We start from the raw sequence: 17,342 nt of genomic DNA, 5'->3' as shown, positions 1-17,342 counted from the left end.
AACGAGTCCAATGGTTCTGGAACCTTTATTCGTGCTTTAGATAGCAAAAACACATGCGAAGACCTGTCCACGTGAACACAGTCCTAGTTAGAAGGCTTTATAGAAACAATAGTTGAAATCAAAAACAAAAAAAAGCATCTGTACAACTCTAAGGTCAGCTCTACTGCCAGTCCAAACAATATTACAGGAGTTAATTAAATAGGTATTTATCTGTATCTGTGTTTATTACAATAGTACACTTTAGTGCAATTAAAATATTACATTATGATATCAATACATTTTTTTTCTTATTTATGCTGTACAATCTCTATTAACAGTATTACATAATTTACACTAAATGGAAACAAAACATACACATATACCATAAAACTCAGATCAAAAGGATATCTGATCCATATTAGAATTAATTAATAAAATTACATTTTCAATTTTTAAAATTTCTTTTCAGAACTTTGCAGTGCACTCTCGTCCCTCTCCTGACTCTCCATACTCCAAAAACCAATGGGCTTTATTTCTCTCCTTACTCTTTGGGTGTTCAGGCATGAACTCAAATGCTTTCTGCAGATAAGACCTAAAGTCAACTTCAGGGCAGCATTACTGGATAAAACCAGGTTCTTGATGTGGATCTCTTATAGATCTGAAATGTGGCTGGCTCTGCTTTGTATTTTTCCCCTCACATATCTTTTTTTTAGTTTTCTTCCTGCCAAGTGATATCTCACTTTTGGTTCAGTCAGTGATACATTCAGTTCACTCGTGATAAGAGTGAGTAGTCAGAAATACCTCTGTTTTTCATACACTTATGACAAACCATTCACAACAACAGCTCAACACTCATCATAACTGCACACAACAAACATTTCTTTTTGTTGATAACTGTTTCGTAAAAGAAAGGTAACTAGACGGATTTCGAACAGATGGCATTCAAACTATTCCTCTACATACATGCCTAAAGTGACGTAGTCCTGTGCTACAAAATGATAGACGGACAGCATCTGCAGGCCATCAACACTTCAACTCTTTTCCTGTCTCACTAACTGCTCTGCTTTAGAATGTATTTTTAACATAATGTGTGTATTAAACAATGATTGTACATTAGTTATAATGTACTCTCGTTGGTATTAAATGCATCCCACAATGCACTGCTCTGCACATGATGAATTAGCAGCAAGAATTTCTGATGATGATGAGCATATTATAACCAGAGTTACAAATCGCTATTAGGAACAAAAAAGTTGGTCGTAATGCCCTTGCGATGACTGCTCAATCAAATGATGTGGAAACATCACATTTAAATCTAGAAACAGTAAGGGAATTACATCCATTACCATTTTAAATATTGACGTTTTCATCTGATAAGGGAAGACCCTGTGTGTTGTGTCAACCGTGTTAATGTGCTGTTTTTTTCCCCCTTTCCTTGGACGAAAATGCGAAAATGATTCTGCGTGATGATGAAGCTGCTCTATACATTAAATTCACGTGTCCGCGAAGGGACTGATTTCGGCTGCAACTTACTACCACTTTGCTACGCTGGATGCCGTCGTCATAGTGCAAAAGCTTTTAGAGTTAGAACATGGAGGAGGGAACACAAGCAGAGAGGAAACTATCCATCCGAGGCCTGCTACTGAAGAAAGGGCCCAATCACAACAAGCTCTTCCCTGGGACGATTCGTCCTCCAGCACGTGCGTGTAGCGGAGAACATTCAGTTAATCCGCCTGTGGGTATGAATGACAAATATGGGAAATTAATAGAATAGAATAAAATGGACCAGCAATTAAGGTGGGGCTGGAGATCTTTTTCTGGAGGTTTTTGTTTAGTTACAATACTGTACTGCTTGAAATCCTCTTCCCACCCGCACAGCAACCAATAAAACATTTGTCATAAAAAAGGTTTATCACAACGGTTTGTCGCAAAAACCAAATACTTAAGCTAGCTGTAGAGTGCAAAATCTTGGAAAACACTATCCAATCATATTAAACTGGTCAAAATGTTTGATCGATCAAACTTAAATCAATCAAACTTCCGTCTGCCTCTCAATCCCCCTTTGCACGTGCAGTCCTGTACTTTGGAGATGTGTTTTTGGGAGGAGGTCTGACAAAAGGGTAGGGGTGTGATTTTTAACATTTACATTAACTTTTTGGAACTGTTTTTCCAAGATCTCCTACCCTACTTTTGATAGATTACAACACAATGTTTTTTACTGTCACCACGAAATGTACACTACAAGGAGATTGAAAGGATCTCGCTTTTCAGAGCAAACAGCTATGTACGGTATGCTATTTACAACCAGGGCTTGACATGAACTGCACCATGATACTGTTCATCTAAAGTAAAAAAAAAAATGAAGTTCTAATATAGCTTCCTATGTCAAAAAAAATCTGAAAAGGGAAACTGAGAGAGACTCTGAGGTTTGTCCTGAATTTATACAAGCAATTGCTGCAGAATATAGCCAACTCTAATATACTGTAAGGCCTTGGACTCCAAACAAAGGCCCATGGGCAAAATCCGGCCCAGGCTTGGGAAACGTTTGGCCTGCCATGAGGTCAGAAAAAATGAAAAGATAAATGTGTGTGATTTTTGATCACTAAAACTTCAGTGACTCATATGTCTCAAAAGCATTCACAGAGAGTTAGAGCTTATGCTAACAGTCTCATAACAGATATTGACAAGGGAAATTCGAACGGCGAAAATCTGTTCTCTGTCCAGACATCTAGGCCTATATTGTTTCTCATTGGGTTGGGGCTTTGGTTTGGCCTGTAGACTCACTTGCTCTACATAATTTGGCCCTTGGAGAAAAATAATTGGAGACCACTGCTGTAAGGCATACCTAGCTAAGAATAATTGACTTGCAATAATCTACTCTACAGCAAAGTGGCTAGTAATAAGACTGAAATGTTTACTAGCCACAGCCAACTTTTTACCACCAGTTGGCTGGTGCCAATGTCAAGCCTTGTTTACAAACTACTATAAAAGAAATACTCGTACAAACCAAGGCAAGGAGTAGCAAAGGATGGTTAAAAAGGAAGTAGGCTCGAGAGGGTATGTGTAGCGGTTCAGTGTTTTTCGATCTGTAATCACCAAATTTGATTGAATGCAATGAGATGGATGTACTACGGTAGATGCAAATGTTGAAGACCACATCAAAGAAAGTGTCTGTCTACCTTCTCCTTCGCTGGAGGAAGACGCGGATAAGCCACTGCGCGATAAATGGCCACACCACTGCAAAGGCCACGGTACCGGGGGAGACGTCAAATGGCCACCAGGAAGGTTTCTGGAGGGATGCAAACACAAATATCAGCCTAGACACACATCCCCTTGGCAGCATACTGTTGCTAAAAACACAGTACTTTAGTGCCATTTCTATCCCAGTGAGGCAATCCCATCCCCCCATTCTTCAAGAAAAAAAGGGGTAAGACAAAACATTGACCTTCTGAACTTTTAACTTTGAAAACAACATGGTCAAGGGTAAACGATAGCCGATAAGGTTTATTGACTGTGCTACACCAGCCCTGAAAAAAAAAAATCAAGTATGCCTCATAGCCAACAGCATGGCTATTGCAACTTCAAAGCTCTGTGAGCAGATGATCTGACCTACTTGAATTAGCAACCCATTTCTCAGACGGACATGCAAAGTATGCTACTGGTTGAAGATGCAATCAACCAATCAATCAGACTACCCATTCCTTCACTCATTTGTTAATTGAAATGGAGTATCATTGCCTGAAACAAGTCTCATCGAACTGTTTGGAAATGGTCATCTCATTATTAGATTTTTAAATGTTCTAGTGTGCCTGGCCGGACTAAATGGGGAACAAAACTTTGTGCAGCGACAAAGATATTATGAGGCTGACCAGGCTACTTTTAAGACAAAAAAAAAGTGCACTACCTTTGCCACTTGGGGTGATGGGAAGGCTGGAGGCAAGGCAAGCGAACGGGCCTGTGAAGGAAAACAGGACATGAGCTCTGAAAAAGTGAATACCATCTGAAATATACACAACATACAGTAGCTCTAAGCTTAGAAGCTGAATACACCGGTATGGTTATGTGTGAAGTAGCAATATCAGAGATTATAGGAGTATTAATATGGAGATATGCCAACGTAATAGGTTGCTATAGGCACCTAACGTGACCAGGTTCCGGTCTGCCTAAAGGGGCGTGTCGTAATACTCCTAGAATGAATTCGTTAAACTCACGACGTCACTGTTAAATAGAACGTCGCCATGATAGAGACCGAAACGGTCTCTGACAGAGAATGATCGAATGACCGAATGACCGTTCAGCGAAGTAGGCTACTGGAGGGGTCCCAACGAGACAGCTGTGTGTATCGGATAATGTGACCTAATCAATAATATTAATTCATAAAGACGTGATATTAATAACATGTAGGTTAATTTAATATAGCCCTATCTTGCATTTTGCCGTTATGAGTAGGCCTAGGCTATGTTGTCAATTAAATAGACAATAACGGACACGTTCGTTTGGGAGAGCTGTAGGTTGAAGCGCTTTTCTAGGCGTTTTTAATGTCAGGTTGCTGTAATATTAGAAATAAAACAATAGCAGTTTCAGCATAGGCTAATCATTGCAGCCAGTTAATTAAACAGCTGGAGCGCAAAAGCCCCATTCTTGAACCTAGTCCGTTCATGCCTGATTTTGTTTGCTCTCCCAAGTGCAGAATTTTGCCTATGCTACGGTCGAGAAACAGCTCAAAAAGGTCTTATCAATCTACCATGCACCCATAGCCTACAACATTCAACACCAATTCAAGTTTATCCAAGTTGTGTTAGCTGAACTGGAGGAGTAGCGCTTGGAGGGGTGCGCACATCCACAAAACAATAATCCAGGTCAAAAGCGGCGATGAAGTAGTCTGCACAGTGCATGAGCTCCAAAAATAGACATATAAACTTTATTTCTTTATAGGCCTACAGCAAGATGGCTTAAGAGCCGACAACGCGTCTGCTTGTGGACATGGTGATATTAATAAATAGCCTACATAATGAGACTCAGCTCGTGAGGGTGGATTTACTCCTCTTGAAGTTTATATAGCCTAGGAAGTAAGATCCCACTGGTGGATCGAAAAGTTGCCGTTTGCATAAAGAAATAAAGTTTATATTTTTGGGGCTCATTCCCAGTGTGCAGATCACACTGAACTGGAATGTCCATCCGATCAGATTGAATAGAATAAATTAGGCCTATAGGCCTACATAAGGCCTATCCTGTCATTTTCATTTGGATGTAACCTATTATGATGTTGTTGGTTATTTTGTGTGCGACTTGAAGGAGATTTGCATCGAACGAGCAAAATTGAATGACCAAGAGAAGCCATTTTCCGATGCGTTTGCCGTGCATTATCTAGCCTATTTTTAGCAGCACGGTGCAAATTAAATATCGATAGAGACATGCATTAAATGGCCTAACTGAAATAATTGACAAGTGTTGTAATTAATAAATTGGCCTTGTGCCTTTGGTTTATTGAGGATGTTTCACAAAAGTCCATGCCAGCCCGACCAGCAGGTCATTTCAAGTCCTCAGGCTACCTGTAAACAGTGCGACGTGAGGTTAAACACACACATTAAGTGGCATGAAGGGACACGCGTGTCCTCTTCGACATCAAGCAACCACAGGTGCGTCTTCTTTCGTTGTCTTTTGGCATCCTATATGATAGACTTGCACTGTATTTCAACCCCCTGCTGTTACAACCGACATCACGACTTATTGCTGATATAGCCTATTTTAAAAAACAAAAAGTTTACAAATAATTAGGCTCCATGTCGGGAAGGGGTGCCTATCCTATCGCATAGACTGCGGTCTCTTTGTGTATAGTTTCCATGGTAACACAGTCATGGCGGTCTCTAAAATGGCAGCGCAAAGCTACAGTGACGTCACGTGATTCTAACGAATAGGACAGTCCTTAGGTCCCCCCCTCCCCTCGTGACAGTAGAACCCGGAAACAATGGGCCAATGGAACCTCTCTCTTATCCACTCTCTCTGGCAATATGGTCGTGTGTCCTACCTGGGATGCGGTGAGGGCCTCCAGAGTATGCAGCCTCTGCAGGACACTCTGCATGTCTTCCTGTAGCCTGGCCAACGCTGTGACAATCTGCTCATTCAGGTTCCCTGCGGCCGGCCCTTCAGATCTCCAGCGCTCCCCATCCCCACCGCTGCCCTGCAACGTCCCCTGCACCCCTCCACTGGAGGAGGCTGCCGTTCTGGACGCTAAAGGGAGTGTAAAGGGTTAGAATACGGTTAAAAAACAGAGATAGGGTCACTCAGTTCTGGATGGACTCTAACAAGATGATGCAATGTGCAATTCAGTATGGTAGTTATAGCAGGGTGAAGTGAAATTCAGAAATGTCTGAATGGATTAAAATAAAATTTGAATTTGGATCTGCTATGCCCCACAAGATGCTAAATTGAACTTGAATTAAACTTGATTTACTCGATAAAAAGAAGTGGAAATAAATTAATTGTCAGCCAAAGTTTGAACACAGCACGTTCTCAAAGTCACACTCAAGTCATTTAAAAACTGCCCTAGGTCATCACTTCACACAAACTTCCAGACGTCTCATAAATGACTAATGTCCTGGTTTGGCCAGAATAACAAGGCTCTGATCGTTTTACCAGAATAACAAGGCTTGAAGACTTCAACCGTTCTGTAGTGAGGTGAATCGGATGTCAAACAGGATGTAGATGCTACATTGAAAACTTGAATGTTCTTTTCAACTACAATCATCATCAGGGTTTCCCACTGCACTTTACACTTAACATATTTTCACACAAGATTTCCCATGACAGGATTTTCCAAAACCATTCATCAACCCTCCATGATGAAAGGAAATTATTATGTGACCAACAAAAGCCAATGGTAACACTTAACACCTCATTATAGTTAGGTTTACATGTGAAAATGATGGAACTGACTGACTGAAACAACTGTCTCACCACAAAATAAGATGGTCCATGCCAATTATTTTATTGTGACACCAGCACATTGATGTCATGCAAACTGATAAAACATGTCCATGACTTTTCCAAAAAGTCTGAACAAATGATTCACAACATTCCCTGTGCCCGGAAATTGAATTTTGAATTTGAACTTTTCCAAGGTTTTCATGACCGTAAGAGCCCGGATTTTATAATGGCGGCATAGACAACAAACATATCCCATTTTGCCTAGGTCTCCTGAAAAGATGAGTTTGTATTGTGAATGGAATTTCTTCAGTTGCTTAACAAGTACTTCTCCCAATCAGCCTGACATTAGTCTATTTTATTTTTCTATACTAAGGGGAGCATTAGCAGGCTTATGATTAGGTCAAGGGGGCGTTTGGGAGGCTTATGATGATTTCAAGGGGGCGTTTGCTCAAAAAAGGTTGAGAACCACTGACCTAATATAACCCTTTGTGTAATATGATCCATTCACAAAGCAGCAGCTCCCCCTTTTTAGGCCTCACCTCTGCTTCTGCGGACCAGTGAGCCATCTGTGCTCTCAGCTGGCGCCTTGTGCCTGTGTGTGGAGCCCGAGCCGCTCTTCCCGTCCTCCCCGCCGCACTGCACGGCCTCTGGGCCCACCTGCAGGTCCTCCGCATCGGACCCCTCCGCACCCAGCTGCTCCTCAGAGGAGGACAGAGTGCTGTGATGGTTCTCCTCCAGCTCCTCCACGCGGCTGGCGTTCACCTCCGAACCCTGTTGTGCAGGAAGAAAAGATGCACATGACCAAATGTGCTTATTGAAGGTTTGCTAGTTAACCTGGTTCTCACGCAGATGCACAAAGCACAAAGGGTCTGCGTGAGAGTCAAGCTATTTACTAGTAGCGAGGGCTTGACATTCTCATTTTTTTTTAACTTACTACCTGCTAAAGTGACTAGTGACACTGACATTATTACTGGACCCAGCCAAGTTTTACCATCATTTGACCATTTGGCAGGTGCCAATGTCAAGCCCTGCTTGTGACATTTAAGTGTGTGTTAGGTTCCAAGTGAACAGGTGCTGGATAAAAAGTCTATCAAACACTCCTTTTCCCAACAACAGTTATTTATTACCGTAGATTTTTTTTTTAGATCACTCCAATCATTTTCAAATAAATTACTGTCATCAGAAAAAGTGTGTTCTCAGTTTATTGATGAGCTTACGGACTGTTACTTCTTCCAAAACATTGAATTTAGGACCCACGCATGTAATATCTCCTGATTAATCAGGAATTTCTGATCTTCCAACATGAAAACACATCTCAGTCACAACCGATTGGGCTTTGCCAATGACCGCACTGAGGATCCAAAATGGACAACCACATCATTTCACCATTGACTCTCTGAAATTCCTGGAAATCTTCCACCCAGGCCAAATGTGGAGCGATAGCTGGCTAACCCACCCAACAGAATAGCTGATAACGTAGCATTAGCTAATCATTACAAAGGTCATCTTTGTTCTTTTTGGATGATTGAAAAAAGAGCCCTCTTGGTGAATGTGTAGCTGCATGTTTACAACCAAGTATCATTTTAGCATAATTTTCAATCATCATTTTGACATTATTTTTCATTCAAGTATCATTTTGCTATCAGCTTTGATAGAACAGACGATATCATTTCAGAATCACTAGGTAGAATAAAATGGTTAAGTCAGTCATAACCACAACAGCTGGTGGACTGGAATTAAACAAGTAACCAGACCTGACCAGGGTACTTTCATGGTTTCTTGCCCTTATAAGGCTTTTAAAACATTACAAAAAGAGCTTACATGATTCTTTACAGCCTACCCGTTGCTCTCTTACCTCTTCCATGCCAAACTGGTCCACAGAGTCGCAGTACACCTCACTGTCTGAGTCACTCGCCACATGTTGATGCCCACACATGTCTTCAGGGTAGTCTGCTCAATGTAAAGACATACAGCCACAAACACATGAGGAAACTCTTCATCAGAGTGATTTTCACAACATTACTGAGGTGGGAAACAATCTCACAAAACGAAACGAGAAGAGAAAAAAAGAAACGCCTGTGCTAATTCTGACACACTGAGCTGCTTAAATGATCACATGCACACTTTTGTGCAAGTGTACGTGACCTGTACACTTCCCAACCAAGAAATGTGATAGACATATGTGAGTAATAACATCTGCCCAACAAAGTGTTGTCGCTATCACAGTTCTTTAATTTGAATCCAATTCAAAGGAATATTATGATTCAAGTCAAGTCAAGTTGGTTTTATTGTCAATTTCTTTACATGCACTGGTCATACAAAGAATTTGAAATTACATTTCTTGCTTTCCCATGCAGACATAGACTAATCTAGGTAAGGACATAAAAATTAAAAAATTAAAATGATAATATGAGTATCTATATGAGAGTCTCTCCTCAGAATGTCATGTGTGCAACAGAATAAAAAAAGTAGGAACATAATGTCAACAAGCAAAACAAATGAACAAACAAGCAAACAAACAAAACCGTTTAATTCCATCAGAAGAGTGTAAGTAGAAAGGAGTGTGGCCTTTTTGTTGTTGTTTTCCAATGGTATTTGTGTGCCTTCTTACCACTGCTATGTCCATTGACCCCCATGCAGCCATCAGGTAAGAGGCTGTCTCCTGGCTCTGCCTCCACTCCGTTCCCGTTGAGCGCAGCCTTGGAGCAGTGCGTCCCATTGGTCAGAGGCATGTCCCCATGTGCCACGCTGCCATTCGATAGGCCTGCTTTGGGCTTCCCCGCTGAGCCCTTCTTTCTTGGTGGGGCTGAAGGATAAAGACCAAAATCATATTGATATTTATATTTATTGATGTACTGATATTGAGTTCAGCTGCAAACCCTCTTAAAGCTATTGCAAAAATATGTTAACATTAATTTTTAAGTGGTATTATCTCCAAATAATCTCAATCAAGTACTAAGTATCAAGTCAAGCCGAAACAAAACAAAACAAATTTATTAAGCTCATTACATTTATAGAGATACATTCTTTCCTCACGAATGCACTTTTGCACTTTTGCACAACTGTGGCTCTGCCATCCAATGTACTGTACGTGTATGTAATAATGTAGAGGCAACTGCCATATGACAATAAAAGACTTGACTTGGCACAAGTATTGAACTTTTCAATTCAGAAATCATTAATTTCGTGTGAACAGAAATTTCTGATTTGTCCGCAATATAACAGAGTGGGACTCACCAATTTTTGATGCTTGCTGCCATCTCCGTTATTTAGCTAATTTGGATTTTGTCTTAACTGGCTTTATAATGGTCGCCTATGGGCATGTCCAAATCTGTTCTTAAAACCAGCCTACACATTTGTTTTCCAAATGTGCCACTCACCACGTGTTTAGTGGCAGTCACTGGTTACCTGACTCTTGCCCTCTGGTATGCCGTGTGGGAGGCAATGGAACGCCCCCGCGTGTCGTTGCTGAGCGCAGCCAGATGATGTAAATCAGGTTAGGTCACTGGTATTCCATAACAAGTTTTGTGGTGAAACAACATGGCTTTTCTTGTGTTTTATTTAACATTTTGTAAATACGTTGTTTTTCTTTCATTCACACAATGGCAAATAAAAAAATGTCAGAAGCCATTTTTACTTTCAAACTTGTTAGGGAATGCTTGTGAAAACCCCTAACCACTAAGTGAGATGCATACTTTCCAAAACGAATGTTAAGGGTGGTTTTAAGAACAGATTTCGACATGCCCATAGACAGCCATTGTAAAGCCAGTTGAGACAAAATCTAAATTAGCCAAATAGAGCAACAGCAGCAAACGGCAAAAACAATTGGTGAAGAGAAGACCATTCTACTTTGATGCAGACAATTCACATGCATATTTGGTAAGCACATGCTTTGATATGGCACTTCATTGTTGTGTGTAGAAACCGTGACTCTGTGAATGTTTTTATGATTGTACACCAGGGCTCACAGTGATTGCATTGCAAAGTCCAGTTTGCAGCTCGCTGACCTGATTACACAATACCTCTTGACCTCACGGTGTGTGTACAAACCGGCGGTTTCCCTTTTTGTCACTAACCTTACCTTTTTTAACTTCCACAATCTCTTCTTCCTCCTCTTCCTCTTCTTCCTCCTCCTCCTCCTCTTCCTCTTCATCCTCATCTTCTTCCTCTTCTTTTTCCTCTGTTTTGGCATGCTCTGCGTTTTTAAGGGCTCTTTGCTGGAGCTCAGCTTGACACATGTGCCTCTCCAAAGAGCCATTCATCTCCATGGTCCTGATGATGCTTTTGGTCATTGCCTTGGATGTTTTGCCCATTATGCCACCAATACCTGGGAAAAGCATCAGCAAGCATAAAAAGTTATTTTTCGGTACGGCCTAAGCCTCTTTTTCAAATTGAGCACATACAATATACGTTAGCTTAACACAAACAAAGCTTCCATGAACTACTACTAAACAACAGAAGCACTCTAGTAGGCAGTTCTCACCACAACACAAAGACTGCAGAGAGGAAAAAGAAAATCAAGAACAACCACTGTCATATCAACTGCTCTAGAAGCCACTAAAGATAAGCTACCACAGTGCTACAACACCAAAGAGAGCCTGGACAGGCTGCAGGACCGTCACTTGCCTTCCAGCTGCCTAGCAAACAGTTCCAGTCGAGCTGAGCACCAATTAGAGATAAAATAAACAATTAAAACATCTGACGTCTATTTAATTGTAACTACAACAGGAGAAATGTGAAATGAGATATCAACACGCCATTCCCTTGGTTGAAACAAAGTTTATCTTGTTTTAGTCAATAAATATTTAAGTAAACGACAAACTGAGGGAACTTTCACTTATGAATGTGCATGTGTTTGCTGATCTCAAAGTGGCAAATTCTTTACTCGTAACCTACCAGTGGACAGCTCAGATGGATGGGTAGCTTTCTGTTCATGCACCAGCTCGTAAAATGGCCCCAAGATCTGCAGCAGTCTCTCAACTTCATCTGACATTGGCATGCTCTCTAGAATCTGTCAATTGAAACACTAATAATTATATACATTCTGCTGATTAAAAAAAAAACATTCCTATACAGTTATCATAAAATGTATGTAATGTTAAGTATTTAATATGTAAATTAAAAGCTACTGTACATATTATATAATAACATATTAGGTGCATAAATTACAAATAAAACTATTATTATCACCAGTTTCATTTCTTCCACATATGCCGTCATGGCCTCCTCTTGTGACATTTCCCCGAGTGCACTCCATGCATCCCTGTGGACACAGAAAACAACACTGTGACTCCAGTGCAGCACAGAGGATGCAGCCATAAACATGATAGGGCTGCTTTGTCACTCAGGGCTGTTGTTCACTCAGCATCCGTAATTCAAGAAGCCATACAGGTTATCAGTAAGCATATTTCAAGGAGAGATAGGTTGTCATGTATCACAGGGTGCAGGTATTTCAAATATACTGGTCTATTAAATAACTAGAGCCTACACATTTTGCATGAAAATATAGCTCTTTAAATAAATAAACAACAGTGTGCTATGACAGAGCATTTTTATGTTCAACAAATCATTAGTAAGACGAATGAATTATTCTAAATCTATGAGCCAAGCAGTCAAAACACAGGACCGCACAATCACAGCGGTTATTTATCTAAGTTCGTTTCGCAACTGAGTACAGCCACCTGAAGACACACACTATCTGCTGCCCAGCAGCTGTTTTCCATCTGACCTTGAAGCCAAGTGCATGGGAGACAACTCTAGTCAATCTGTGTCAAAGGCAAGCCCCCTCACTCACACACACACACACACACACACACACACACACACACACACACACACACTGTGACTATTTCCAGCACCACCGCAGTACCACTGTGAGCATTATGGAAGAATGTAGGGTAGGGCAAAAATCAGAGCGCATAAGCCTATGAGCCCATGTTTGTTATCTCGATATCAACACGTCCATTAAATAAACTAAGAAACTGTGGCTACACATGATTCTACTGTCCCTGCTACATAAGTTAGGTACATTGTAACATATATATATTTAACAACATGTTACATTATGAAGGCCACTTGCACTGTGCCTTAGGGTTAGGGTTAGGGTTAGGAAGGATTGGGTATGTACAGTGTATGTGCATAATATTATATTTCTATACATGTAGATTTAGTAAAGAAGAAAGCATAAAATATATAGGTGTTTTTGGTACTGTTGAAATATTTTATCATTAATCGTTAGCTTTGGCCACAGACTCCCAGAATCCTGGATGTGGAATAAGTCCATGAGCCGATATGTTAGCTCTAGATTTACACACATATACAGCTCCAGGCCTTTTTATTAGAATACCATGAAAAAGTTGATTTATTTCCATAATTCCATCAATAATGTTAAACTGTCATGGATTGTAGATTCATGGCCCAGTTTTTTAACTATTCCAATCATTATTTTTTTTCTTTTTATATACGTTGGCCTTCCAGCTCAAAAAAACCCATGAATTGGGGAATTCGCATTATTAGAATATTGTTATAAAATCACATTTTTCTTCATCAAAATTCGGGTCACATTAAATCAGTTGAAATTTGGTACTTTCTACATAACACGCAATGGTCAATACTTGGTTAGGACATTCTCTGTCTTCATAATGGCCATGATGCGTTTAACATTGAAGTCAATGGCAAAAACAGTGCATGGTAGTTATGGAAGCCCAGATATCCTTGTTGCTTTGCTGTCAGCTGTTCTTGTTTGTTGACCTGGTGCCCCACCCTTCCCTCTTCAATATACCCGAAGATTTCCATGCCACGTTTTGGTGTTAACTCACCAGTTTAATTCTAACTCAACAGAAATTAAACCCCATTCATTTTCAATGGGGTTTCATTTCTGGTTATTTAGAATTAAACTGGTGAGTTAGCGCCAAAACGTGGCATGGAAATCTACAGGGTATATTGAAGAGTGAAGTGTGGGGTACCAGGTCAACAAACAAGAACAGCTGACAGCAAAGCATCAAGGATATCTGGGCTTCCATAACTCCCATGCACTGTTTTCGCCATTGACTTCAATGTTAAACGCATCGTGGCCATTATGAAGACAGACAATGTCCTAACCAAGTATTGACCATTGCATGTTATGTAGAAAATACCAAATTTCAAATGATTTAATGTGACCCGAATTTTGATGAAGAAAAATGTGATTTTATAACAATATTCTAATAATGCGAATTCCCCAATTCATGGGTTTTTTGAGCTGGAAGGCCAACGTATATGAAAAGAAAAAAAATAATGATTGGAATAGTTAAAAAACTGGGCCATGAATCTACAATCCATGACAGTTTAACATTATTGATGGAATTATGGAAATAAATCAACTTTTTCATGGTATTCTAATAAAAAGGCCTGGAGCTGTATAACAAAAAAAAAACCCTGTAAAATATATTATCATTCATCATTAGGTACCATTTGACTTTGCCCACAGGGTCCCAGAATCCTGGCCGTGGAATGTTGCATGGGCCCTGCGTGGCCTGCTTGTAGTAGCTGTAGAACTTCAGCATCATCTCGTTGGAGGGCTGGAAGGAACCTGGGTTGACATGTGGCAAAAAAAAAGAAAGTCACATTCATGTTTATTTTGTCACTTTGAATTCCGCTTGGGCCTAAGTAAGATAAAATATACATTTGGTTCAGATTAAGGCATGTCATCTGATTTTACTTAGGTTTTTTCCCCTCTATGAGCCTACTACAATGATCATCATCATCATAATCATGCACTAAATTAGCAACAACAACTATAATAACAATATTAATATTATTATTAATAATAATAGCAGTAGGTCTCGTAGTAGCAGTGATAATAACAATTCACTGATAATAACATACTGTAATAACCATATTATTATTTATCATATTAATGTTATGAATTCCAAGTTGTTATATGTTGCGTTAGCCACACTTTATTCGCATTAATAATGCACATTTGACGTGTGTCATAAATCGTGCGGCGCACACAGTTAACGTTTAACACCAAGTATTCTGCTAAGACACAGAAAGACGATCTGGAGCGGGCAATAAGCCCTGTAGAATGTAGGCTAATCGTACGAGAGGCAGAGCCAATCCAGGCTGATCTTGTAAGCGACATGCAGCACATGCTTCAGAAAAGGCCGGTGTTGCACATTATCCTTTAAGAACAGCTTGCAAGGCCTATAGCTGTTGTTATAGAGTTTGCTTTGCATGGTCAAAGCTACAAGTCTTCCTGAAATTCTTACCGTCCGCAGGTAAACTCTGGATCACTTTGACTGCAGCGTCAAAGCGCAGCTCGTGGATTGGTTTGTTGTCATCCGCCATCATGACACAAAATTCGGAGTGTCAACTGATATTTGGAACCGTCAAATCTGCGTGGAAGTCAAAACAGAGTGCAGCGATTCTCATAAAATATTCCCATTTACAAAAAAGAATAGGACGTGAAGGAGCATACAGCATGTTTTGTTTCCGAAACAAGAAAAGAGACTGCCATTGGTTGGAGACCCTGTTAATCCAGATTAAAGCACACTGTACAAATGACAATAACAATGTCATTATTACACACCGATAATGGCATACTATATGTTACCCATTCTATGAAGATTATACCTGAAAGCAATCTTAGAACAAAAGCAAAAGCTAACAGTATGTGCGCTGCAGCAGATTTCGAAGGCTATCCTGTACTCTGGGCAAGAGATTTGTTCAGTGTTACACTTTACAGACAACTATCTAGCTACGAGGAAATCGATTCTGGATGGTTATTTGAAGTTCATTCCTTACCATTTGATGATCTACCTGCAGTCGAGACGGCGACCTCTCAAATATGTTAGCTGTCTGTCTGTAACCGTACACAAGTGATACGGATACAAATTCTAGGGAGTTGTAGTTTTTCACTTGCGCAATCACCTTCTTTAGTTCTCGAAGTAAGAGTTCACTACAACACCCATAAACCTAGTGGTAAGTAACATGGATGCGCTGTGTAGTTTTCAGAAGCGATTAATCAGCGCGCAACGTTGTCTAAAAAGAAGACTTGTAATTCAAGCTGTTCAGTCAAGCAGCGCATTGTCCGTTAGTCAACAGAATACAATGTAGCCAATGTATCACATTTCAGAGTTGCGCGTTAAAATGTTGCTGAAGAAGGCTACAGCGGCGAGAAGATACTTTGTAAACTACTAGTCCCAACGTTCCACTTGAAGAGGGGTTGAGATTACTCATCAATTTCCGGGTTGACGGTCGCACTGAAAACGAGGCCAGAAATCCCACAATACAAGGCGAAAGAGTCCCTTTTTTGTCGGGGCTGAGCTTGTGGTTTCAATCAAAGGGAAGACGGGGAAGCTATGCGGAGAGATGTAAAATGGCAGAGCTGCAAATGTTGTTAGAGGAAGAAATTCCAGCTGGTAAAAGAGCCCTCATTGAGAGTTATCAGAATCTTACTCGTGTAGCAGATTACTGTGAAAACAATTATGTCCAGGTAAGTGGGCGCGCGACACTATAAATCTTTGCTTTTGGAGCTGTTGTTCTAACGTTACATTCTTTTGTCGTGAGGCTAACATTAGTTGGAGTAAAGTAGACACAGGAAATGGGGATGTCAAGAAACCGAAGAGTTCCTATTGAGTTATCACAAATATTTGAACAGTTTATTCTGCTACTTTGGTTCTTCTTTATTCATTTACTTCAGTACAATAACTATGGACATGGTGACGTCGGCACCCGATATCCTTATCCATTCATTTTGAACCGAGTTCGGTCACTTGAACAGATTTGTTGGTTTACTCAGAGGGTGTGTCTGGTCGGAATTCGGTGTGTCCTGTATTTCAGTACCATACGAAGCCCGTAAATGTATGTGTTTAAATGGGTGATAGGGTAGGGTGTGGAGTTGCGCGCGGTATTGACTGAAGTCTAAAATGTGTGAACTTGGAAGAAGCACGATTATGCTTCATTGCCATGTCCCATGTGATGCAGATTCTTGGTCGGCTACAAATGTTTCGAATTTAGTTTTCATGTGTGGGCGCCTGTTTGAGTTCTATCAATGCTGATCTATTGTGAAAGCTTTGACAGCACGACTAATCTATTAACGCTGTAAAGTGAAATGTTAAAACAGCAGCGGTCAGAAGTCACCAGGCCTTTTCTTTGAAGTTTTGTTCTATACTGGCTTGAAAGCAGTCTATATGATCATCAATAAAAGTGGTATGATTATCCATTTGGGGTGTTGAGAGATGTCAACGACAGGTCTTGATTGAGCTGAAATTACTGTGTAGGACTTTTCCCTGGCTGTTTCATATTTTTCTAGGGCAGTGCATACATAGCCTATTGGAGATGGAATAGGAATGGGTGAAGGAAAGTCTATCATGACGGTAGACCCAATGACTGTAATGTGTGTCCAATGACTCTTACACAGATAATAATAGTATAATAACATGGGTGTTGAT

At 40.3% G+C, this 17,342-nt stretch overlaps 2 protein-coding genes across 4 annotated transcripts in view; one reads left to right on the top strand and one right to left on the bottom strand.

Annotated features, from left to right (window-relative positions):
• Positions 1 to 6: 6 nt before the first annotated feature.
• acbd5a (acyl-CoA binding domain containing 5a) lies at positions 7 to 15,785 on the bottom strand. Its single transcript, XM_063206961.1, has 13 exons — positions 15,694 to 15,785; positions 15,159 to 15,284; positions 14,356 to 14,476; positions 12,097 to 12,169; positions 11,803 to 11,917; positions 10,988 to 11,233; positions 9,518 to 9,712; positions 8,762 to 8,856; positions 7,446 to 7,677; positions 6,008 to 6,210; positions 3,884 to 3,934; positions 3,159 to 3,268; positions 7 to 1,712 (listed from the first exon to the last, which is right to left on the bottom strand). The coding sequence occupies exons 2-13, from the start codon at positions 15,238 to 15,240 to the stop codon at positions 1,700 to 1,702; spliced, it is 1,536 nt and encodes a 511-aa protein (XP_063063031.1). The 5' UTR covers positions 15,241 to 15,284; positions 15,694 to 15,785; the 3' UTR covers positions 7 to 1,699.
• Positions 15,786 to 16,198: 413 nt separating this feature from the next.
• The window catches only part of abi1a (abl-interactor 1a), an 81,563-nt gene continuing 80,419 nt past the window's right edge, over positions 16,199 to 17,342 (top strand). For all 3 annotated transcript variants that reach the window (XM_063206955.1, XM_063206956.1, XM_063206957.1), the window contains exon 1: positions 16,199 to 16,384. In XM_063206955.1, coding sequence (XP_063063025.1) covers positions 16,268 to 16,384 — 117 coding nt within the window. In that variant the 5' untranslated portion in view covers positions 16,199 to 16,267. The remainder of the gene's footprint in view (positions 16,385 to 17,342) is intronic.

This window comes from Engraulis encrasicolus, chromosome 9 (assembly GCF_034702125.1).
Source record: "Engraulis encrasicolus isolate BLACKSEA-1 chromosome 9, IST_EnEncr_1.0, whole genome shotgun sequence".
Classification (NCBI taxonomy): Eukaryota; Metazoa; Chordata; class Actinopteri; order Clupeiformes; family Engraulidae; genus Engraulis; species Engraulis encrasicolus.
Note: the sequence above shows the minus strand (reverse complement) of the source record. Positions and strands in the feature narration are given on the sequence as shown.

Coding starts and splice junctions, on each gene's coding strand:
- acbd5a (XM_063206961.1), bottom strand. CDS start 15,240: ATGATGGCGGATGACAACAAACCAATCCACGAGCTGCGCTTTGACGCT. Junction 11,918..12,096: donor ATGTGGAAGAAATGAAACTG/GTGATAATAATA, acceptor TTCAATTGACAG/ATTCTAGAGAGCATGCCAAT. Junction 11,234..11,802: donor TCCATCTGAGCTGTCCACTG/GTAGGTTACGAG, acceptor TGCTTTTCCCAG/GTATTGGTGGCATAATGGGC.